General features: G+C 43.6%; 1 protein-coding gene across 2 annotated transcripts; it reads right to left on the bottom strand.

Moving 5' to 3' along the window:
• Positions 1-1869: 1869 nt before the first annotated feature.
• On the bottom strand, positions 1870-20683 carry LOC118365283 (histone-lysine N-methyltransferase EZH1-like). 2 transcript variants are annotated; one of them, XM_052490902.1, is made up of 20 exons: positions 20400-20683; positions 19161-19350; positions 18946-19071; positions 17566-17688; positions 14837-14954; positions 14365-14583; positions 13565-13667; positions 12716-12879; positions 10590-10681; positions 10276-10438; positions 7881-8062; positions 6636-6727; positions 6390-6418; positions 6140-6265; positions 4674-4852; positions 4390-4485; positions 4142-4223; positions 3947-4027; positions 3718-3849; positions 1870-3606 (listed from the first exon to the last, which is right to left on the bottom strand). In XM_052490902.1, exons 2-19 carry the CDS (start codon positions 19344-19346, stop codon positions 3761-3763), a joined length of 2250 nt encoding a protein of 749 aa, XP_052346862.1. In that variant the 5' UTR covers positions 19347-19350; positions 20400-20683; the 3' UTR covers positions 1870-3606; positions 3718-3760. The 2 variants fall into 2 exon arrangements, with proteins under 2 accessions (XP_052346862.1, XP_052346861.1); XM_052490901.1 differs by having other exon boundaries at positions 3765-3849; positions 20400-20682.
• Between the last annotated feature and the right edge of the window lie 2944 nt (positions 20684-23627).

Genomic DNA, 23627 nt, shown 5'->3' with positions numbered 1-23627 from the left:
GGACAAGAAGTTAGGGTTAGTGTTAGGGTTGAGGCTAGGGGTACAGTCGTGGCCAAAAGTTTTGAGAATGACAGAAATATTAATTTCCAAAAGGTTCCCTGCTTCAGTGTCTAGAAATTTTTGTCAGACGTTACTATGGAATACTGAAGTATAATTAGAAGCATTTCATAAGTGTCAAAGGCTTTTATTGACAATTACATGAAGTTGATGCAAAGAGTCAATATTTGCAGTGTTGACCATTCTTTTTCAAGACCTCTGCAATCCGCCCTGGCATGCTGTCAATTAACTACTTGGCCACATCCTGACTGATGGCAGCCCATTGTTGCATAATCAATGCTTGGAGTTTGTCAGAATTTGTGGGTTTTTGTTTGTCCACCCGCTTCTTGAGGTTTGACCACAAGTTCTCAATGGGATTAAGGTCGGGGGAGTTTCCTGGCCATGTACCCAAAATATTGATGTTTTGTTCCCCGAGCCACTTAGTTATCACTTTTTCCTTATGGCAAGGGGCTCTATCATGCTGGAAAATACATTGTTCGTCACCTAACTGTTCCTGGATGGTTGGGAGAAGTTGCTCTCGGAGGATGTGTTGGTACCATTCTTTATTCATGGCTGTGTTCTTAGGCAAAATTGTGTGAGCCCACTCCCTTGGCTGAGAAGCAACCCCACACATGAATGGTCTCAGGATGCTTTACTGTTGGCATGACACAGGACTGAGGGTAGCGCTCACCTTGTCTTCTCCGGACAAGCTTTTTTCCGGATGCCCCCAACAATCGGAAAGGGGATTCATCAGAGAAAATGACTTTACCCCAGTCGTTAGCAGTCCAATCCCTGTACCTTTGCAGAATATCAGTCTGTCCCTGATGTTTTTCCTGGAGAGAAGTGGCTTCTTTGCTGCCCTTCTTGACACCAGGCCATCCTCCAAAAGTCTTCGCCCCTCACTGTGCGTGCAGATGCACTCACACCTGCCTGCTGCCATTCCGGAGCAAACTCTGTACTGGTGGTGCCCCGATCCCGCAGCTGAATCAACTTTAGGAGATGGTCCTGGCGCAAGCTGGACTTTCTTGGGCGCTCTGAAGCCTTCTTCACAACAATTGAACCGCTCTCCTTGAAGTTCTTGATGATCCGATAAATGGTTGATTTAGGTGCAATCTTACTGGCAGCAATATCCTTGCCTGTGAAGTCGTTTTTGTGCAAAGCAATGATGACTGCACATGTTTCCTTGCAGGTAACCATGGTTGACAGAGGAAGAACAATGTTTCCAAGCACCACCCTCCTTTTCAAGCTTCCAGTCTGTTATTCAAACTCAATTAGCATGACAGAGTGATCTCCAGCCTTGTCCTCATCAACACTCACACCTGTGTTAACGAGATAATCACTGACATGATGTCAGATGGTCCTTTTGTGGCAGGTCTGAAATGCAGTGGAAATGTTTTTTGGGGATTCAGTTCATTTGCGTGGCAAAGAGGGACTTTGCAATGAATTGTAACTCATCTGATCACTCTTCATAACATTTTGAAGTATATGCAAATTGCCATCATACAAACTGAGGCAGCAGACTTTGTGAAAATTAATTTTTGTGTCATTCTCCAAACTTTTGGCCACGACTGTAGTGTTGAACCAGGATGTGGGCAAGAAGCTAGGGCTAGGGTTGTAGTTGAGGGTTAGTGTTGAACCGGGATGTGGACAAGAAGCTAGGGCTAGGGTTGTAGTTGAGAGATAGTGTTGAACCGGGATGTGGACCTGAAACTAGGGCTGTGGTTGAGGCTAGGGTATGTTCAACCCTGACTCATCCTAGCCCCCCTCCCCCCCAAAATAGCGCTCCCCCACTTTGACTGACAATGGTACTCAACGACAAGATGCATATAGCAATAATGTATAAAGTTAAAGTTTTATTTTCATAGGCATAAGTTGTACATAACGATAAATTCCATATCGTTTCAGTCACCTCCGTGCAGAAAGATCTCATCTTGTCGTGGGTGTCAATGTTTTTGGATTGAAGGATAAAATCCTGGGTGAATATCAGACCTGGATGTCAGTTCCACAATTCACTTTTATATAGTGTGACAACATGATCAGATGGATGGTTGTACGTACACAACATCCAGGTGGGGCACTTGAAATAGTAAAAAAAAAGAAGATTTTTTTCCATTTCATTTTCCCGTGACGAGTAGAACTGTAAAATGGTTACCTGTAACACAGTCCTGTCCATTATATACAATACAAACACCATAATGACAACCCTTCTCTTTCAGTTTAGATTCATTTGGCACTCACAGCTAGTTCAGGGAAGACTATGCTGTGCATGGTTCTTACACACGGATATAGTCTCTTTAGAGTTAGAAGAGCTGACGCTCATTGTAAACTGAATGGCAAATGCTTCATAAAGTATACATATCACTGAGTACCAATGGCACGGGTCACTAGAGTTGTCAAACTAAAGGAGGAATGAGATCTCCCATCAACCACCACTTCAGAGTTCACATTCAGTTAGTCGGTTTCTCGTACGGCACGGCATATTTTTTTGAAGAACATTGGTATAAATGCACAGTAAGTTATTTCATTATGTATGAAGGGGGTGGTGTTGATGCTATAGCCACAGAGACCGGTCAGATACAGAGCTTAAGCATTATCATGAGTTTAGCATTGCCTCCAAAAGCTACCAGGAAGAGGCTTTTTCTGAGTAACATGACAGGATATTGAGTTCCTCCATAGACCTGCATTTGAAAATAAGAGCTAATTATCTTGCTAATGTGCTTACAGTTCATTTTAAACCAAAAGACAACACGTGCGCTTGTCTTGCACTGTTAATAGATACACTGTAGGCTAAAAAGTTAGCGTTGCAATAGTTAATAGATGTGAGTACAGTAACAGAGAGAATAACAAATACAGAGAGAATAACACACAGCATGTGTTCATGTTGAAAATAACAACAATGCCATGAGGCTGATGGTACAGTATAAGCGATACATTGAATATATACTGTAGTTTTGTTACCATTCTAATTGCTTGTTTCGTTCCAGAAGCTTCATGTACACAGTTTCGATAGGTGAGTGATAAAGCAGTGGGGAAGTGCTTCCTGCAGAGAGGAAGTGATTTCACTGAAATTGTCACCAAGGGAGAAGAAAACCATTTAGTCACAGCACTGTTGTCAATGCCCCAATTGTCAGTAACATAGATCAGCTATTTTAATTCTCCTCCATTACGGTGAATGTTTCACAGAGGCCAATAGTCAGTAACATAGATCAGCTATTTTAATTCTCCTCCATTAATGTGAATGTTTCACAGAGGCCAATAGTCAGTAACATAGATCAGCTATTTTAATTCTCCTCCATTACGGTGAATGTTTCACAGAGGCCAATAGTCAGTAACATAGATCAGCTATTTTAATTCTCCTCCATTACGGTGAATGTTTCACAGAGGCCAATAGAGCTTCTGTTTGTTGTGGCATTGTGGGGAGGAGAAGAAGAGTTACCAGGTGATGGAAAGGGGGGGGGTGTCAGTCAGCAAGGGGTCAGTGCGGGTGGTTGAAATGCAGCAAGTTAATGCTAGGCCACGTCGACCTCTCTCTCTATGCCCACATACTTCAGGGCATCATCCTGGCTGTACCTGTAAGGGGCAGGAGAGAGAGAGAGTCAGGACGGTATGAAGCATCAGTGTAAAAAGTAAATGCAAGTCATCCCACAAATATCAGAGACATCCAAAGAAGGACTGTGATACCGTATTGTATCAAAGGCTCCAGTGTTCCCATGGCCACAAGGCTCTACCTATAGTCGAAGAAGAGCTCCTCCCCCTGTAGGATAGCCCGTTTGGCAAAGATCCCGATGCGGTGGTCTCCATTCACCATGACCACTGCAACCATAACAGCCATTATATCATTGATTTGTACACGTCACCAAACCAAATCATTCCAAAAAAACAGGCTTTGTATTTTTCTCTGTGATCCTACCCTTAGCGTAGCAGTTTGGGTTCACCGAGTGATTCGCAAATCGGATTTTATTCCCTTTCCTTGTGGCGTCCACGACAAAGTCTGTTGAGACATTTACAGGAACAGTGTCATCTCAGCGATCACAGAACACAGCGACGGTGATGTCCTTTAAAGGGTTAACTGTGCATCATCAGCGTGTTGAGGAGTCATTATTACCATTGTTGAGGTTGAAGAGGAAGCTGGACATGTATTTGTCGTAGATCCTGCCCCGTCGGTCCGCCTCATCCTGCGAGATTAGCTGCAGACACGGACAGTTTCAGAGCGTGATGGTAAGACTAAATGTTTTATACATTAACACAAAGGCATTCATACAAACGCGTACTGTTACCGTATAAACCCCACACCCAACTATACCCCATTACATGATAAAGAAAGCTACGTTCAACAGTTTTATGTAGCCTCACCTCTCCACAGTACTCTGAGATGAACTCATTCTTCTGAACTGACTCTTTGATGAAGGTGCCCCACCCTGCCACGTTTGAGGGGGCCAGCAGGAGGTGCTGGGAGAGGTCAGAGGTTAAAGTTGGCTGACATACAAGACAACACTGGAATAATACAAGTGTGCCTTTCATTCCTCAGCAAGTCATAAGCATGTTAATATGGGTTCTGACTCAGCTATCAAAAGCCACCTGTGAAACCAGCTTCTATTTTCTATTCCTTTGGACTGGAACATGACCTGCTGGCCTACCTTCTTGAGCCCCCTTTGGATGCTGCAGTTCTTGCAGGAGACGACCTTGCTGTCCCAGTGGTCCGCGGCTCCACAGGTCATACACAGATCTGGGTCACATTCCCTCACCGCCAGGTAGCAGGGACATTGCTTGGTGTTGCACTGGGTCTTACAGCGGCAGCCCGGGAAACGGTTCTGGCCTGGAGGACAACGTAACACCCCAGGTTAGTGTTCAGAGTCAGACAGGGGAACGTTCAGCGGAGAGGTTTATGGTCACTTTTTAGAAACAGCATAGAAACATACTGCGGTATGAGCTATATGCCTCAGTGGACTAGAGAACTGATTTGTAACAGAATTCTCTGTGGCTGTGTGGCGAACGGCAACCGCATTTTCATTAATGAACGCTGCCTCTAACGGTAAAAAGAAAAGCCGCTGCTCTGTAATGTAACTCATCAATCACTGACCCCTGCTGGCAGCTATGCTGAAATACAGCTGTGCTGAGAGTAATGGAAAGCCTTCCGGGCAGAGGAAGAAGGAAAACGAGCGGCAGACAACTTAAAATGTCCCTCTCCTCTCCAACAGGTTTAGCTGGAGGACAATAGGCCATAAGCGGTAACATTAGTCTTGCCTCACCTCCTTCCTAAGTCTTCTTCCCTACAGTTTGTGTGGCTGTGTGTGTGTGTGTGTGTGTGTGTGCATCACCGAGCACTGTTCAGTCGTAGCGGTCTGTCTCGTATAAGTGTAGGGATGGATGTTGTAGCTCAGCCACTGTGCCTGTCACGTCTCTTTGATTTCTCTCCAGGGCTGTGGAGCTCACACATTAAAGCCTCCATACGCTGCTTCCTGTCAGAACCAGGGAGGGAGAACTGTATTTCTATTAGAACACAAAATGAGCCAAAGCTGTGAATTCAGAGCCAAGCTCTCTCTCGCTCTCTCTCTCTCTCCCTCTCCCTTCCGCCCTGTGGCCATTTGTGGAAGTGCGTGGGCCCAGCGGTTCAGGCTCATTTCTCCTGGGATGAATGTGTCAGAGCATTGTGAACCACGCCCCATGCTGAACAGATGCCCATGCAGCTAACCAAACCCTGCCTGCCAGAGGACAGCTTATCCTGCGGAACACACAGCGAGGAGGAGGATCGTCTTACACACTGTTCCACTGTCTATTCTGGCCTGTCAAAAGGGCCTTTTTATCCACCGAGTGAAAGAGAGCTTGGCTTCAGCAGAATTGTCCTGTGAACACATTCCTATTCCCATTACAGAGTTCAGCTGTGAAACCTCTCGCTTTCAGTACAGGTAATTGTAGTAAACATTTACGACAGCCAGTTTAGTGGAAGGAATGTTCCGTATGTGCTGAAATATGTATTTTTCTATCCTGATATGTCTTGGACTTCTGCTAATGGTCTGTCCGAGTTGGGAAGTGGTGTGTGTGTGTGTGTGTGTTAGGATGTGGTGGTAGCAGTGGATGTGTGTTTGGGTAAGGTGACACTCACACTCGTGCTCACACTGGCAGAACTTCTCACAGAAATTCTGGGTCATCACACAGGGACAGGAGCTGTCACATGGGTGGTCTGGGTGGTCACATGGCTGGTAGTTGTACACCTGATTGGACAAGTTATCTAGAGAGGACAAAGGCTTTAATTATACAATGAGCAGATACATAATTCTGAATTAGTGTGTAAGAAATGCATTTGACAACGTTAATTTGACTATTTCAATACTTCAGTCAAGTGAAGAACTCACCTTTCTTGAGCTGTATCTTTGCCCATAACCTACAGAAAGAAATGAAAAACACTTTCAATAATCATGTCTATTTCTGTACAAAGCTATTTGAAAAAGAGCAGTTACTTTCATTTTCTGCAAGGTTTCATCTATTTCTCTCACTGATCTGTGTATCAGGGTCCATTCTCACTACATTCCTATGAGGTCATGTTGCAACTGGGACTGGGACTGGGAGTGAGTGAGTGTAAAAGCCAGCGGCCATCTTGCCTGTGCTTCCTCTTCTTCTTCTGAGGGGAGTTGCCACCCTCCACCAACGGAACACGATGGATCAGGACCTCTTTCACAGCAAACTCATACACCTGAAGAAGAGCGGGAACACACACATTAAACACACACATGCAGGCATATTTGTCAACGCATACACACAGATATGACGCAACTATACACAACTATGCAGAATCTTGTGTGGACCTGGACTTGGTCCCATTGTGTAGTTGAGTGTCTCTCAAATTAAGCTGGGAAGTGCATCGCTGCATGTGATTACTCCATAAAACACCCGGCCCTCTCCTCCCCTATCAGAACCCACCACCATCTCAGCGTAATGTGCGCACACACACACACACACACACACACACACACACACACACACACACACACACACACACACACACACACACACACACACACACACACACACACACACACACACATCTCCCCGCCATCCCACTCCCCCCACACACCCACAAACCCCTTCTGCCTGACAAAAAAACAGATTTGGCTTCCTCCCTAAAACAGACAGACACACATTACGCAGAGGGAGGGACTGGGAAGCTCGTAGCAGCGGTGTTTCCATCCAGCCAAACCACAGGCTCTCTGAGGGATAACAGGGCCATGCTATAGAGGCACACTAGCGTTGTGCTAGGGGCCGGGATACTGCTGCAGGGGGCTAAGCTACTTTGCAACGTCTGTGGCGGATCTCTGTCGTCGCGCTTCGCCCTCTTTGTTTCTCGGTCTTTGTCTCTCTGTTTTGTTTGTTTTGGAGGATTGGAACGTGTCTCTCAATAGCTTTGTAAATCTGATCAGAAGGCCTAATATGTTCCCCATACAATACTCCTATAACTCCCCCATATTAGAGACACATAGCATCCCCACAATACCTTGGCTAGGTAGGGATCCGCTTGCTACAAGCCGTCTGAGCCCGGAGACCGTGACGGAGTCTCGGAGAATAACAAAGATGTCATGTCGTAAAAGTCCTAATTTATGACTCTGCGTGTTGTTTACATTCCATTCCAATCATCCCAATTTTCCACACAGTATTATGTGTTGCGACACTTGTATCAATGCCGACACACTACATACAACACAGTCACAGCACCACTTCGTTATCTTGTCCGTCTGTACTAGTCTGTAATGTTGTTTTGGTCATTAGCGTGTTGTCCAGGAGACATGCTTTAATTGGTGTATCAATAGAGTATATGGACATCTGGTGAGTGTAGGTTCTTGGTGGTTCACCTGTTTGCAGGTCTTGGTGCTGATGAGGCGAGCGATGGAGCAGAAGTTGTTGTAGTAGGTTCCGTGCAGCACTCTGAACAGAGACTCCTCAGCCCCACTCCACTGGACAGGAGGTTCCACCTGTTCCCCGTGCTCCTCCCCCGGACACAGCTTGGTGGGGGTCTGACAGCGAGAGTTGCTCTCTGACCGTACGCAAAAACACACACATGCGCACGCACAGAGAGGGGGGGAGGCATTTGAGACTCACGCACATACACCCACTGCCAAAGGCAGAGAGTGACATGTTGCTTGGCAACAGGTTCAGGGCTGTGTTATTGTGACCACATGCTATGACTGGGGAATGCTTATTAGTCCGCTCACCAATCTGTTCTTACACATGATTTGAGCTAGGGGAAGGCCTCTGGGCCACCAGCTTAAGTCAGTAGTCTATCTTCAAAATGAAGAGCTGCAGTGACATCACAGTACAGATATTAGTTCCTTCCAAACTGAATGCAAGAGAGCGACAGTAGAGAGACTGAGTGAATGATTAAGACAGAGAAAACGAGAGCCTGAGGAGAGTGCTCTTTCTCCCCTCCCACTGTTCTCCACATGAGTCTGTCAACAGAAAGAGGAAACCAGGGGGAGAGGCTGAGTGAAGAATCTATTGGTTTTGGGGCTGAAACCCATGGTTGGATTCTTGTGTTTGGAGAGCAAGTGAGAGTGAATAGTTAAAAAAAACACATGAACCATTCTGGCAGATGAGCATTATGGGGAACTTAGTCGATCCATTCTGTCATTAATACACTGAGGCATGACAGATATACAGTAGTACCGTAGCAGATGAGGCATTAGTGTTCTCCTACCTGAGAAGATAGGAAGCTGGTAGTCTCCTATTCATGGGTTGCATTTCCGTCACAATATTGTTTTGAACGTCTGTTTTGGACTGATGCCCAACTGAGCAACCTACTCAATGTATTGTCAATGAGCGCTGAAGAAAATGTCATCAAAGGTGCCCCAGCTAGCACAGTGGATCTGGGCCGATTCCGGTGTGAGTTATCTGGCCCAAACGTATGACTTGGGGCTGGGGCCGATTGGGGCTACTCTCTGGCAGATGATTACACGGGCTGCTTTATATCATTCACATTTCAATTAAATCCTTTAAGAGTCCTGTCTAGTATTTTGATACTTTGTGCAAGGCAATTGATAAGCATTACAAACTTTGTGGATGGAGCTTCCCGAGTGGCGCAGCTGTCTAAGACACTGCATCGCAGTGCAAACTGCGTTGCTACAGATGCTGGTTCGAGACCCGTGCCGGGCGCGACCGGGAGACCCATGAGGTGACGCACAATTGGCCCAGCGTCGTCCAAGTTAGGGGAGGGTTTGGCCGGCCCGGGATGTCCTTGTCCCATCGCTCTGTGGCGGGCCTGGCGCATGCATGCTGACACGGTCACCAGGTGACACAAAATGTTTTTGTGTGGATGGGTAGAACTTTTATGTATATAATGTAAAATAGTAATATTTAAAATGACTAAATCAGGTAATTTTGTATACATTTATTTACATTTGCATCGGGCCGCTTCTGGGTGGATTCTGGTAAGACGCCGGCAAAGTCGGCTGAATTCTGGTAGACGGAAATGGCCCGATGTTCTTGGGCAGATTCTGGGCAGTCATTCCTTTTGATTCCGGGCCGAGTCTGACACCCGGAAGAGGATTCTGGGCTGATTCCTCATTGCTAGCTGGGGAATTACAGTGGCTTAGAAATACAATGCAATTTAAAAAGAAGGCTAAAAAAAACCTTTTGTCATCATTTTGATGTTGCCAGATTGACTTCAGATGCAGTTATAGCGTTAGCTATTTAGCTAAGATTGAGGGGAGGACAACAGATTTGAGCTAGCTACCGTTAGCATTGATAGCTATGTTTAAAAAAACTTTGCTAGCTAATGACAATATTGCAATCTGTCTAAAGTAAATTTGTTGTATTTCCAGGCACAATAGTAGACTGAACAGTCGTTAGCCTCCGTCCAGAATGACTGGGCTTATTAACCACTTTAGGGCTCCACTATGGCGCCGCCCGGTAGAGAGCGCCTTGAGAACGTTCATAACAATGGAATGACACGACCGAGTGACGGAGGTGCAACCTATGAATAGTACCTTAGAAGCTCGTCTTTCACACAATTGTCTCTTAAAGTACTTACGGACCAGACAGACTGACATGAACATCGGCCGTGCGCTGTGGGTGGCCGTCCTATCGCCTCTGACCACAGAACATCGGTCATCATTTTCTGTTCATTTCCCAACGATTCTACATGTTGAATCGCCAACATTTGTCGTCACCCAGCAGGTGCTCTACTGCGCCCCACTGACGTTCGTGTTGGTCTGTCTTGTCCCTTATAATGCTAGTGTTTCCCCTAGCTACCTGAGGAGCTGGTGGTCTCGTGGTCACTATCCACCTCCTTGGCCTCCTCAGTGGTGCCTGACGGGCCAGGGCAGCTGGAGCTGGGAGGGCGTGGCTGTCGCCGCCGCCGCCGAGACCTCTGGGAGCGCAGCATCTCCTGATCCGCAAACTCTTTGGCCCCTTTCTTTAGAGGAGGGAGAGAGGAAGACAGGGACAGAAGTGAAGAGATAGAAGAGTGTTAAAGAAGGGATGAATGGATCAGAGATTCATCATTGGCTTGTCTGTCTGATGTCGGGCAGTTAAACACAGAGGACATGTAGAGGATCTGAGCACACCTGTAGCAGAAAGCAGTCCAGACCACAGGGCTCTGTCTCCATGCGAATCTCCTTGCTCTTCCTCTTGTAAACATTGGGAGTAGCGTGAAAAGCTGGAAAGACACATACTATTAGTATACTGATAGTAACTGATAGTATGTTAGTAGAACAGTAATACTAGTAATACTAACGTAAAACATTTCGCCTGCTGCACAGACCCTATGGACACTCTAGTCTAGAGCGCCTGGTTAAATTGTGATTGGGAGCATATAAATTCTCTCCATGGTTAAAGTAGGAAGAAATATATGTCATTGTTGTAAAAATGTGTGAGTCTGCTACATTTACTGTTATCACATATTAAAATATTTAATTACTTTGACATATTTAATTAGGTTACATTATGCTAATTTCCCAATGGTGGACAGAACGTGTTACTACATTACACATGTTTTCACCACACAAGAATTGCAGGAAAAACACATTCTTTTTTACCTCAGATGGGTGATGTTAGTATTACAGTTTATAGTCAGCATGATCTCACAAAATCGATTGCTTATCTTTGGTTTAGTACCAGTGTCCGTGTCCAAATATACTTGCGTTCTAAATAGTAGGCACTTTGGGTATGCAAAAATAGAACGTTTTATCGTATTTTAAATGCCAGGATGTCATACTAATTTGGGGTTTTCATCTAGTAGAATTCGCTGCACACTTTTGAGGAAGAGAATCATTTTGAGACCAACGTGTGTTTGACAACAGCTGACAATCAGATATTTTGGACACTGCCACTGTATTTGTCATACATGCCAGTCCTTAGTGGGACGCAGCTGTCATTTTCAGATGTCATTTTCAGACCACGGTGTATAGACAAAAAATTGGGCGCTCTGGCAGCACATGAATGAATGGATTTGAAGGTTAAGCTATCGTTCAAATGAAAGCAAACCCCTATTGCTATTAGAAACCGATGATGTGGTGATTTGTTGAAATGATCCAGTCCAAAAAGTGTTTCCTTTTCCGTATTGGCCGTCTTCCAAAATCATTGTCTCACGGAGAAATAAGTTGATAAATGGCTACGACAGGTGGTCATCATTCGACATATATATGTAGTTCGTTGAGGTTTGTCTGGTAGAAGAGTGCTAATGGTACATATCGCCACGGTTATTGTCCCAGTTCAATTGATTCCAATACGATATCGATGTGAGTGATTCATATGCGTGCGCTATTGATTACATTAGAACAAGCTCATCAATTCCATTATTGAGTGACCGCTCGGGAAATATTAGTACGTGTGCAGTTTGAAAGGTGCTAATTTAGGGGGATACCTAGTCAGTTGTCCAACTGAATGTTTTCAACTGAAATGTGTCTTCCCCATTTAACCCAACCCCTCTGAGGTGCGGGGGGCTGCCTTAATCGACATCCATGTCTTCAGTGACCTGGGGAACAGTGGGTTAACTGCCTTGCTCAGGGGCAGAACGGCAGATTTTTACCTTGTCAGCTCGGGGATTCGATCCAGCAACCTTTCGGTTACTGGCCCAACACACTAACCATTTAGCAAAATACAAGTATTCTGAACATGTGTGACCCGTGTGTGTAGGGTGTAACTTTTATGTATTGGTCATCAAAATATCACAAGTATTTAAGCATATTGATTATGAATTTGGACATTTAAATCTCTCTCGGAGGACCTGACATGATGACTCCTTGCTGTCCCCAGTCCACCTGACCGTGCTGCTACTCCAGTTTCAACTGTTCTGCCTTATTATTATACGACCATGCTGGTCATTTATGAACATTTGAACATCTTGGCCATGTTCTATTATAATCTCCACCCGGCACAGCCAGAAGAGGACTGGCCACCCCTCATAGCCTGGTTCCTCTCTAGGTTTCTTCCTAGGTTTTGGCCTTTCTAGGGAGTTTTTCCTAGCCACCGTGCTTCTACACCTGCATTGCTTGCTGTTTGGGGTTTTAGGCTGGGTTTCTGTACAGCACTTTGATATATCAGCTGATGTACGAGGGGCTATATAAATAAATTTCATTTGATGTTGACAGATGTCAATAGGTTAAAAACACAGAGAGAGAGAGAGTTAGAGAGAAAGAGAGAGAGAGATACAGAAAGTGAGAGAAAAGAGTAAACCGATAGGACACATTACGGTGGAGGAAGCAGTCGTATTTGAAGCAGCGCCTGCAGAACAGCGTATGGAAGGAGTGCAGAGACTGCTCCCGCTGGACAGACTTGGCGAACGGCCCGTCTATGTTAGGGGTGCAGAGGGGGGGCAGCTTTACCGGGCTGGGGGGCTCCAGGAGGTCCTTGTACCTAGGGAAGTGTCATTTGGGGAAGAAGGGGATAAAACAAAACATTTTGGATGAGCATGGTATACTGCATGATATACAGTAGAAGTGGGAAACTACAGTAAGTAGCTGTATTCTGACTCAAGTAGGTCTATGCCAGGGGTAGGCAACTAGATCAGGCTGCGGGACGATTTTTGTCGGAGCGGATGGTTGGGGGGCTGGAAGATAATTATAATAATTGGTACATTGCAAATAGACCACAACTAAGCCCCAAAATAAACTGAATTTGGAAATAACAATAATTTCATACCTTGATTACCTTGAGACACGATCAAGTCATTTTTTATTTTTATTTGTGGGAATACTTATGAACAGATTTCCTAAATGAAACAAATATTTTGCTGAATTTTACAGTTATTTTCTGTTTAACGGAAAACAAAACATTATTCTTCTTTGTTTTACTAAAAACGTGGCCCTGTTGCCGACCCCTGGCCTATGCTCATTTGCAGGTGGATTTGGATGAGAGTGTTCAGTTTGCGGTATTTTATAAGAAAAAGGCCTTTCAGACGGGGATGCAACAACTTTTCTATTGAGCGTGAGAATAGAGGGCAGAGAGCATTATTAGCATCTCCCTGAGAGCTCCCATCTCCATGGTGAACACGAAGCAACGCTCGGCTAAGCACAGCACAGTTGTTGGGCACTTTTCTTACTTTTCCTTCAGCTCCTCTGTCGTACCCTTGTAGGGAAACATCGAGGCGATGGCAGTGAATATCTTATCATGCGGGACCTTCTTATTGGCAGGCGAATCCCTCACTAAGGAAGGTAGTGAGAAGAAAAGCAAAGAGCAGATAATTAGCAACTAAACCACCCCTTTTCTAGTTCCAATTTCCCATTGAGATGTAATTGTATTGGCACTTTTTGCCATGTAAGCAATCATATTGGAACGAGTCCCGATCCTATTGAGGACTGTTTGTCCATGTGCTCTGTGTATTGAGAGAGTACCAATGAGTGTGTCAGTCATACTGATAAGTTCTGACACTGAGAGTTCCCATAATCCCTGGTGCTCTCTATGTGCCAGAGGTCAAAGGGCCTTGTTACCAGAACCTGGTCGTACTGTATTGGTGTTATGACCAAACATGTTCCCCATCCACCCAGTCTGTCCCTGGGACTGGGAAAGTCTCTAGGTAAACAATGCCAGGCAGTGCCACCGTGTTGGGACAGAGTGACCTGCTGGCTCCTGTACAACATGGGGTACAGTACAGTCACAGTGATCAACCTGACCTGTTACCCTCTGTTCTCTCATGCCACTGATAAGAGTAGGAGGACAAGTCTATAGCAAATACAAATAAGCATGCACATTTCCCTTCAGATAGTCCAGCATAGTAAAACCAGTGACTCTCATGTAGAAAACAGCACGTATTGCCTTTTGTTACATAAGCATCCAATCACATCTAGGAGACATGAACTACTGTATGTTAGTTGTGGTCAAAAGACTCTGGAGGACACTTACCCTCTATGACACTCCTCCTCTTCCTCCTGAAGAAGGCTGTGGGCCCCACCGTGGCCTCTTCAGTCCCTTCCCCAGCGCTCTTCCTCACCCCCTTCTCCTCCTCCTCTTTCCCCCCTTTCTCCTCCTCCGCCGCCTCCTCCTCTTCCTCCTCCTGGTCTGAGTACTGGCTCAAGGCCTCCACCAACTCTTTAAAGATCTCGTCGTTGATGAACCCTCCCTCTGGGAGACAAACCACACAGTCAAACATGTCAGCACCTACTGATGACATCATGCAATATACGTCAGCACATATCCCCTAAACAATTAAGATTTCCCCAGCAGCACACAGCAACGCACGTACTGTACCGATGACCTCCTGGAGCCCGCCTAACCCCCACGTCTCCAATAATATAACTCTGTGATAGATCAGACTGACAGTGTGCGTAATCGAAAAAGGACAGAAAGGATGATATCCCTGGTCTAGGCAGGTCACCTCTGTCTCCATGGACACCGTCATAGTTGTCGATAAGCTCCTCCAGGAAGGCCTCGTCCTGCTCCAACACCTCGTCTCCCATGTAGGGGATGTTATGGAGGAACGTCTCATCCTCCACCTAGGAAAAACAAAATATTGTATTTCTTTTTATTTAACTAGGCAAGTCAGTTAAGAACATATTTTTATTTACCCCGGTGTAACAGTATAGCTTTCATCCGTCCCCTCGCCCCGACCCGGGTTCGAACCAGGGACCCTCTGCACAAATCAACAACTGACACCCACAAAGCATCGTTACCCATCACTCCACAAAAGCCGCGGCCCTTGCAGAGCAAGGGGAACAACTACTTCAGGTCTCAGAGCGAGTGACGTCATCGATTGAAACGCTACTAGCGTGCACCACCGCTAACTAGCTAGCCATTTCACATCGGTTACACTGGCCAAACCCGGACGACGCTGGGCCAATTGTGCCACGCCCTATGGGACTCAAAATCAACAAACACATAGTCACATCTGGCTGTTTGTGTGCTAATGTGGTAAATGAATAAATCTGTGTGCAAATGTTCATATTAGGGTTTTTATACCTGTGTAATAACAACGTAGTAACGTTAGAAGCGACCTATCATGTTGTTGCACAGTAATTGAGAAATGACTTTGTTATTGCATAGAAATGAGCGTTTATTGCTATTACACAAGTGGAATAAGGCCGTGTGTTTTCCCTGGTGTGTATGTTCACTACCGTTCCAAAGTATTAAAACACCTACACATTCACAGGTCTTTCTTTATTTTGACTATTTTCTACATTGTAGAATAACAGTGAAGGCATCAAAACTATGAAATAACACATATGGAGTCATATAGTATCCAAAAAAGTGGTAAACAAATTTATATTTCGTATTTGAGTGTAACGGATCTCTTCGTCGTCCGACGAAGAGTATGAATTATCGGACCAATGCGCAGCGTGGTAAGTGTCCATGTTAATTTATTAACTGAACACACAAAACAAAATAACGAAGTGAATGGAAGAAACGAAAACAGTTCTGCAAGGTGACATACACTAAACAGAAAACAACCACCCACAAACAAGAGTGGGAAAACAGGCTACCTAAGTATGGTTCTCAATCAGAGACAACGATTGACAGCTGCCTCTGATTGGGAACCATACCAGGCCAAACACATAGAAATACCAAACATAGAACAAAAACATTGAATGCCCACCCCAACTCACGCCCTGACCAACCTAAAAATAGAAACATACAAAAGGAACTAAGGTCAGGACGTGACATTGAGATTCTTCAAATAACCACCCTTTGCCTTGATGACAGCTTTGCACACTCTTGACATTCTCTCAAACAGCTTCACCTGGAATGCTTTTCCAACAGCCGTGAAGGAGTTCCCACATATGCTGAGCACTTGTTGGCTGCTTTTCCTTTACTCTGCGGGCCGACTCATCCCAAACGATCTCAATTTGGTTGAGATTGCGGAGGCCAGGTCATTTGATGCAGCACTCCATCACTCTCCTTCTTGGTCAAATAGGCCTTACACAGCCTGGAGGTGTGTTGGGTCATTGTCCTGTTGAAAAAAAAATGATAGTGGGACTAAGCCCAAACCAGATGGGATGGTGTAGCGCTGCGGAATGCTGTGGTAGCCATGCTGGTTAAATGTGCTTTGAATTCGAAATAAATCACAGACAGTGTCACCAGCAAAGCAGCCCCACATCAAAACACCTCCTCCTCCATGCTTTACAGTGGGAAATACACATGCGGAGATCATCCGTTCACCCACACTGCGTCTCACAAAGACACGGCGGTTGGAACCAAAAATCTCCCATTTGGACTCAAGACCAAAGGACAAATTTCCTCCGGTCTAAAGTCCATTGCTTGTGTTTCTTGGCCCAAGCAAGTCTCTTCTTCTTATTGGTGTCCCTTAGTAGTGGTTTCTTTGCAGCAATTTGACCATGAAGGCCTGATTCACACAGTCTCCTCTGAATAGTTGATGTTGAGATGTGTCTGTTACTCAAACTCTGTGATGCATTTATTTGGGCAGATGTTTCTGAGGTTGGTAACTGTAATGAACTTATCCTCTGCAGCAGAGGTTACTCTGGGTCTTTCTTTCCTGTGGCGGTCCTCGTGAGAGCCAGTTTCATCGTAGCGCTTGATGGTTTTTGCGACTGCACTTGAAGGATCTTTCAAAGTTCTTGAAAATGTTCCGTATTGACTGACCTTCATGTCTTAAAGTAATGATGGACTGTCATTTCTCTTTTCTTATTTGTGTTGTTCTTGCCATAATATGGACTTGGTCTTTTACCAAATAGGGCTATCTTCTGTATACCACCCCTACCTTGTCACAACACAACTGATTGGCTCAAATGCATTAAGGAAAGAAATGTAAAAAAAGTACTTTTAGGAAGCCACACCTGTTAATTGAAATGCATTCCAGGCGACCTCATGTAGGTGTTTGAGAGAATGCCAAGAGTGTGCAAAGCTGTCATCAAGGCAAAGGGTGGGTATTTGAAGATTCTCAAATCTAAAATATATTTTGATTTGTTTAACACTTTTTTGGTTACTATATGATTACATATGTGTTATCTCATAGTTTTTATGCCTTCACTGTTATTCTACAATGTGGAAAATAGTAAAAATAAATAAAAACCCTTGAATGAGTCGGTGTTCTAAAACTTTTGACCGATAGTGTATACTGAATGTGTGTGTGTTGTCGAGAAAGCCCCGTACCATGAAGTTCTGCTGCAGAGGGGACCAGGAGTACATGAAGGGGATTCCTGCCACGGTCGTCAGGGGCCGCACGGCAACCGCCTGAGCTTTAAACGCTGGGAAGCCAAACTCCACCATGCACAACTGTGATTGGACCAGAGACAGATGGGTGAGTATGACAAAGTAGGACAGACCAGCACTGGATGATAATGAACAGGAAGGCTACTATTACCCAAATGGATAAAGACAATGCTATATCCACTGACACTACAAACACCAAGACACTAGAGAAGAGCACAGTGAGAATTTCAGGAACACAAGATGCTGCTCTGTCTGCCTCCAGGCTGTTTTCATCATAGGTTCTGAGAGAGTTTAGTTATTGACCTCAGTAAGGCCGCCTCATGAACCCTTTTTGGCAGCTCAAGATCTCAAGATCTCCCTAAAAAGGGATGAAACATCACAGTCCTCTGTCAGGCTGATGGGAGAGCAGACCCTGGCCTGGTTAATGAAGAGGCAGGAGCCAGAATGGGCTTGAAAGAGCTAGTTAATGGCCAAAATGTAGAGTTCCCCTTAAATACACATACACAAAAGTAAATATTCTTCATATGATGGCCATAAACAATAACTGGTAGTTCTGCAACATTTTTAAAAGGTCTAGAACTAACCTTTCTTATACATTTCTGAGGTAGACTCCCCTTTGAGGACACAAACTCAAGTACATAGTACAAATATTCTGAAATATCTGATATTATTTTGTCCTATTCAACAAAAGTGGTACAATAGGGCTTGAAATGACTGAAATACTTTCTAAATATAGTAACAATCCAATTATAAACGACTTACTGTAAGAGTTCACCTTTCCTATAACTGTAAAATAAATGTGATCACACAAACGTTCTCTGGGCAATCCAGAGACACCGTTCAGTGTGCAGACCAACAATGTCTACAAACCCTGGATTGCTGATGCTATGTATTGGCCATTGAGAGGATTCGAAGCCACCGGTCGGCCATATTGGCACTCTGCAGTAGGAGCTGTCCTCCATAGGAATGAAAGGAATTCTTAAGTATTTCAATTAAATGTTTCAAAGACAAAATTACACACATGCATTTAAGTATTTGGTGTAGACTTGTTACAAACTCATATTTTAAGCACTACGTGATTTTGTCCATCTGTGACTAAGAGAAAGTGTTCTTGTTTCAATTATGGGAAATAATTTTAGGATTTTTTCCTGTTGAGAGCTATAAATCCATCTGAGAACATCAATGGGAGAGCTATTGCAAGCGCAGCCATGAGGTTCACTGGCACATGAAATCGTTGCTTTGTCTGGATAGGCCAGAAAATGTGATGCGTCGCCTCCTACTGTATGTCTCTCTATCCTTTTGTCTCTTTCTCTCTCTCACCTTTTTGCCGGGTAGCGCTCCACCTGGGGTAGACAGGGGAACTGACTGGATCCTCAGCTTGGACCACTCCTCGTTCAGAAGGTTGGTACGTTCCTCTATCTTCTGCCGGTTGGACATGAACAAGGCCTGGAAAAGACAGGAAATGTAAGAATAGTTTGTAATAGCTATACACACAATCTCTCTCTCTCTCTCTCTCTCTCTCTCATTATCCTTACCTTGACCTCCTCTGCGTTTTTAAAGCGTTTCAGCTGACGGAGGCGCATGTACTCAGACTTCACCCTCTTCCTCCACTCCAACAGGCTTTGGGAGGGTATGTTGGAGGCAGGACAGGGTGTTGGGGTCAGGATTAGGGCCGGGTCCGGGACTGGGTCTGAGACAGGGACCTCTGGGGCCTCCTCCATGGTCCTGCACAATGATAGAATGATAGAGTTACTGGCACTGACACAAAGACAAAACACATGGAAGTGCCCTGGTCAATCATGTTAAAGAACACTTTTCTATTACACCAATTCTTAAGGGTCAATTTTTGTGTTGTTAGAAGTAGCATTAAAGGAGGATATCACTGTTGGTGTGAGTGTGGTGTGTGAATTGGTTGTGCCTAACTCCAAAAACACGTTTTACTTGGATCTGGGATGTGATAACATCAATGGCAATTGGAAAAGTAATCTTCCAAGAGCTTCCCGTAAGAGAAGTGATCCCCCCCCTCCCACACACACACACACTCACTCACACAGCCAAACGAAACGCATGACTCAAACTTCTGCATGCGTATGCGTGCGTGAGCGAACCACCGCCCCCTTCTGTTAGCAAAAGCACCAAGGACTGCGTTAAAAAGGCTTCAAAAAACACCTTCCAGTGCATCCTGGTCAGCGCTATAATGTGCCATCGTAATCGTATCATGTGGGACTAGGACAATGGAATCATAAAATAACGGGCCTATAATAAAGTGAAACCTCAATCACGTCAGACGTGTCATATACCGAAACCAAATGGCAGTCTGTAAAACACGTTTTCCCCTGCACATACAACATTAGTAAAAGTGGGCGTTTCGCTTCTGAAAGCCAATATGAAAACAGACCAGCTAAGTGCGTAGTACACTTTTCCAGGATTTCATAACCTCTTCTGCAGAATTCTATAACCCTATCCCACAAAACGTAGTGGGATTGGTGAGAAGCAAAATAAATGCCGCGCTGCGTAAAGGCTTTTCGTTTTCAGGGCAAATGATTCGTTTTAACCGTACCAGGCATTAGCCATCCTTAGAATCCTATACCAACAGTCTATAACAGAAATCACATACGTTGATGCATCGCCTATCCATTTCAATTATGATCGTTTTACGCAATGGACAGCTTTCACGCCCAACCAATAACATTATAATGTGAATGTTCTAATGCGCTTCTCTGGGATGAGCGCACACATGTCCAGTTTTGATACAGTGTCGCAGTTAGAATTACCTTTAAGGATCCTCGTGTCCTCTTATTTGTAGCGACTTGAGCTCGCCACTACAGCGTTGAACTCCCCGTATGAAATCCACCATAAAATACGGATTTCTTCGCTACGGACGCGACGTAAATAATAAGGTCCGTGTATTTGGGTTCACACGCCGATGGGATCCGAAGATTCCTATGTCGTCCGCAAGCATGCTGAAATTGAAGTTGTACAGTTAAAAGCTGCGCACTTAACTGGCTCAGTTAGAGAGTGACGACTGTATTGTGACCACACTGTGCTTGGTAGCTGGACTGGGGTAAAAAAGCGTGCGACTTGAAAAGTATATGGACATTTGGATAGCCCACATGTAGCTTATGAATGATTCAACTCACAAGGGCTACACGTCTGCTATAAGGCTACTACTAACATTATTACTACTATCAGAATAATATTACTATTAGTCAACTATTACATAGGCGACTAAGCTACTATAGGCTAATAATAACTAGTGGATAATACTAATTTATCAAAATGCTACAGTTGATAGGTAGTCATAATAATTAGGTTTAATATGTGTTATTATTTGTTCATATAATGAGATATAATTTTTAAAAATAAGTCAAATAGAACAAATGCTATACCTATACGGATGTAATGCATTTTAATATGAGGGTCAGGTGATGGTATTTGGGAAGGTTATTTAGTAACATCATTCGTTCATCACCAACAACCTTTGCTCTCATACTGTATATTGGTAAGGTACCCTGTTGTATTTTTCCATAATTCATGTATAAATGTCATTCACATTTATACAGGGGTAATAACAAACATATATTATCAATGAGTATTGTTCCTCAATCAATCATGGAAGAGGAAGCCTCCAGCCTCGAGTCTAGCGCATGTTGTTTTCCTTCTCTCAAGGGGCGGGTGCGCAGTGCGAGCTGGGGCTGTGGCACGTTACTCATAGTCACGTGATTCTCAGAGGAAAGAGAACTCGACTGGTCCAGTAACACAGACAACCCAGCGGACCAGCCAGACCCATGTTAGCTGTGTTCAACAGTCAGTGCTCATTAAACAGTAGCCTAGCCTACCATTACAGACGTACTGCTTTTTATGATACAAACAGTCTGTTTAAATTAAATGGGAAATAACTGTCTGGAAGACAGAAGAAAAATACTCTATACTCTACTCTAAGCATAATCTATTATAGAGCGTTCATAAATACCTTAGAAACAGTTAATAGATACATATTACATCATGATGGCAATGTAAATGTTATATAAATGAAGTACTGTGAAGGTAGGAGTGAAAACTAGCAAAACTGCTGGTGAATGTGAACCCTGCTGTCCTTTTTTCCATACAGAAGATGGCACTGTAGGGCTTCTTTTATTAAAGTTGTCCATTATATTACAGTTGTACCAATATCACGATATTAGGCCTACATTTCTTCCAGGGTGTAGAATGACAAGTCTACGGCTGCTTTCTGATCTGGCCATTGACAAGCAACAGGATGGAAAAGGACGACATAATCCACTTCAAAACACCAGGCCCAACCAGAATAAAAGAATGATTACACAATGAAATCATCTTCAAAACACCAGGCCCAACCAGAATAAAATAATGATTACACAATGAAATCCACTTCAAAACACCAGGCCCAACCAGAATAAAAGAATGATTACATAATGAAATCATCTTCAAAACACCAGGCCCAACCAGAATAAAAGAATGATTACATAATGAAATCATCTTCAAAACACCAGGCCCAACCAGAATAAAATAATGATTACACAATGAAATCCACTTCAAAACACCAGGCCCAACCAGAATAAAAGAATGATTACATAATGAAATCCACTTCAAAACACCAGGCCCAACCAGAATAAAAGAATGATTACATAATGAAATCATCTTCAAAACACCAGGCCCAACCAGAATAAAAGAATGATTACATAATGAAATCATCTTCAAAACACCAGGCCCAACCAGAATAAATGAATGATTACATAATGAAATCCACTTCAAAACACCAGGCCCAACCAGAATAAAAGAATGATTACATAATGAAATCATCTTCAAAACACCAGGCCCAACCAGAATAAATGAATGATTACGTAATGAAATCCACTTCAAAACACCAGGCCCAACCAGAATAAAAGAATGATTACATAATGAAATCATCTTCAAAACACCAGGCCCAACCAGAATAAAAGAATGATTACATAATGAAATCATCTTCAAAACACCAGGCCCAACCAGAATAAAAGAATGATTACATAATGAAATCATCTTCAAAACACCAGGCCCAACCAGAATAAAATAATGATTAAGTAATGAAATCATCTTCAAAACACCAGGCCCAACCAGAATAAAAGAATGATTAAGTAATGAAATCATCTTGAAAACACCAGGCCCAACCAGAATAAAATAATGATTAAGTAATGAAATCATCTTCAAAACACCAGGCCCAACCAGAATAAAATAATGATTAAGTAATGAAATAATCTTCAAAACACCAGGCCCAACCAGAATAAAAGAATGATTACGTAATGAAATCCACTTCAAAACACCAGGCCCAACCAGAATAAAAGAATGATTACATAATGAAATCCACTTCAAAACACCAGGCCCAACCAGAATAAAATAATGATTAAGTAATGAAATCCACTTCAAAACACCAGGCCCAACCAGAATAAAAGAGTGATTACGTAATGAAATCATCTTCAAAACACCAGGCCCAACCAGAATAAAATCATGATTAAGTAATGAAATCATCTTCAAAACACCAGGCCCAACCAGAATAATATAATGATTAAGTAATGAAATCATCTTGAAAACACCAGGCCCAACCAGAATAAAATAATGATTAAGTAATGAAATCATCTTCAAAACACCAGGCCCAACCAGAATAATATAATGATTAAGTAATGAAATCATCTTGAAAACACCAGGCCCAACCAGAATAAAATAATGATTAAGTAATGAAATCATCTTCAAAACACCAGGCCCAACCAGAATAAAATAATGATTAAGTAATGAAATAATCTTCAAAACACCAGGCCCAACCAGAATAAAATAATGATTAAGTAATGAAATCATCTTCAAAACACCAGGCCCAACCAGAATAAAATAATGATTAAGTAATGAAATCATCTTCAAAACACCAGGCCCAACCAGAATAAAATAATGATTACGTAATGAAATCATCTTCAAAACGCATCTAGTTGCTGTCTTCTGACGTCAACCATATGCTC

Source organism: Oncorhynchus keta, chromosome 32 (genome assembly GCF_023373465.1).
Source record: "Oncorhynchus keta strain PuntledgeMale-10-30-2019 chromosome 32, Oket_V2, whole genome shotgun sequence".
Lineage (NCBI taxonomy): Eukaryota > Metazoa > Chordata > Actinopteri > Salmoniformes > Salmonidae > Oncorhynchus > Oncorhynchus keta.
The sequence above is the reverse complement of the archived record's forward strand: the minus strand, read 5'-3'. Positions and strand labels throughout refer to the sequence as shown.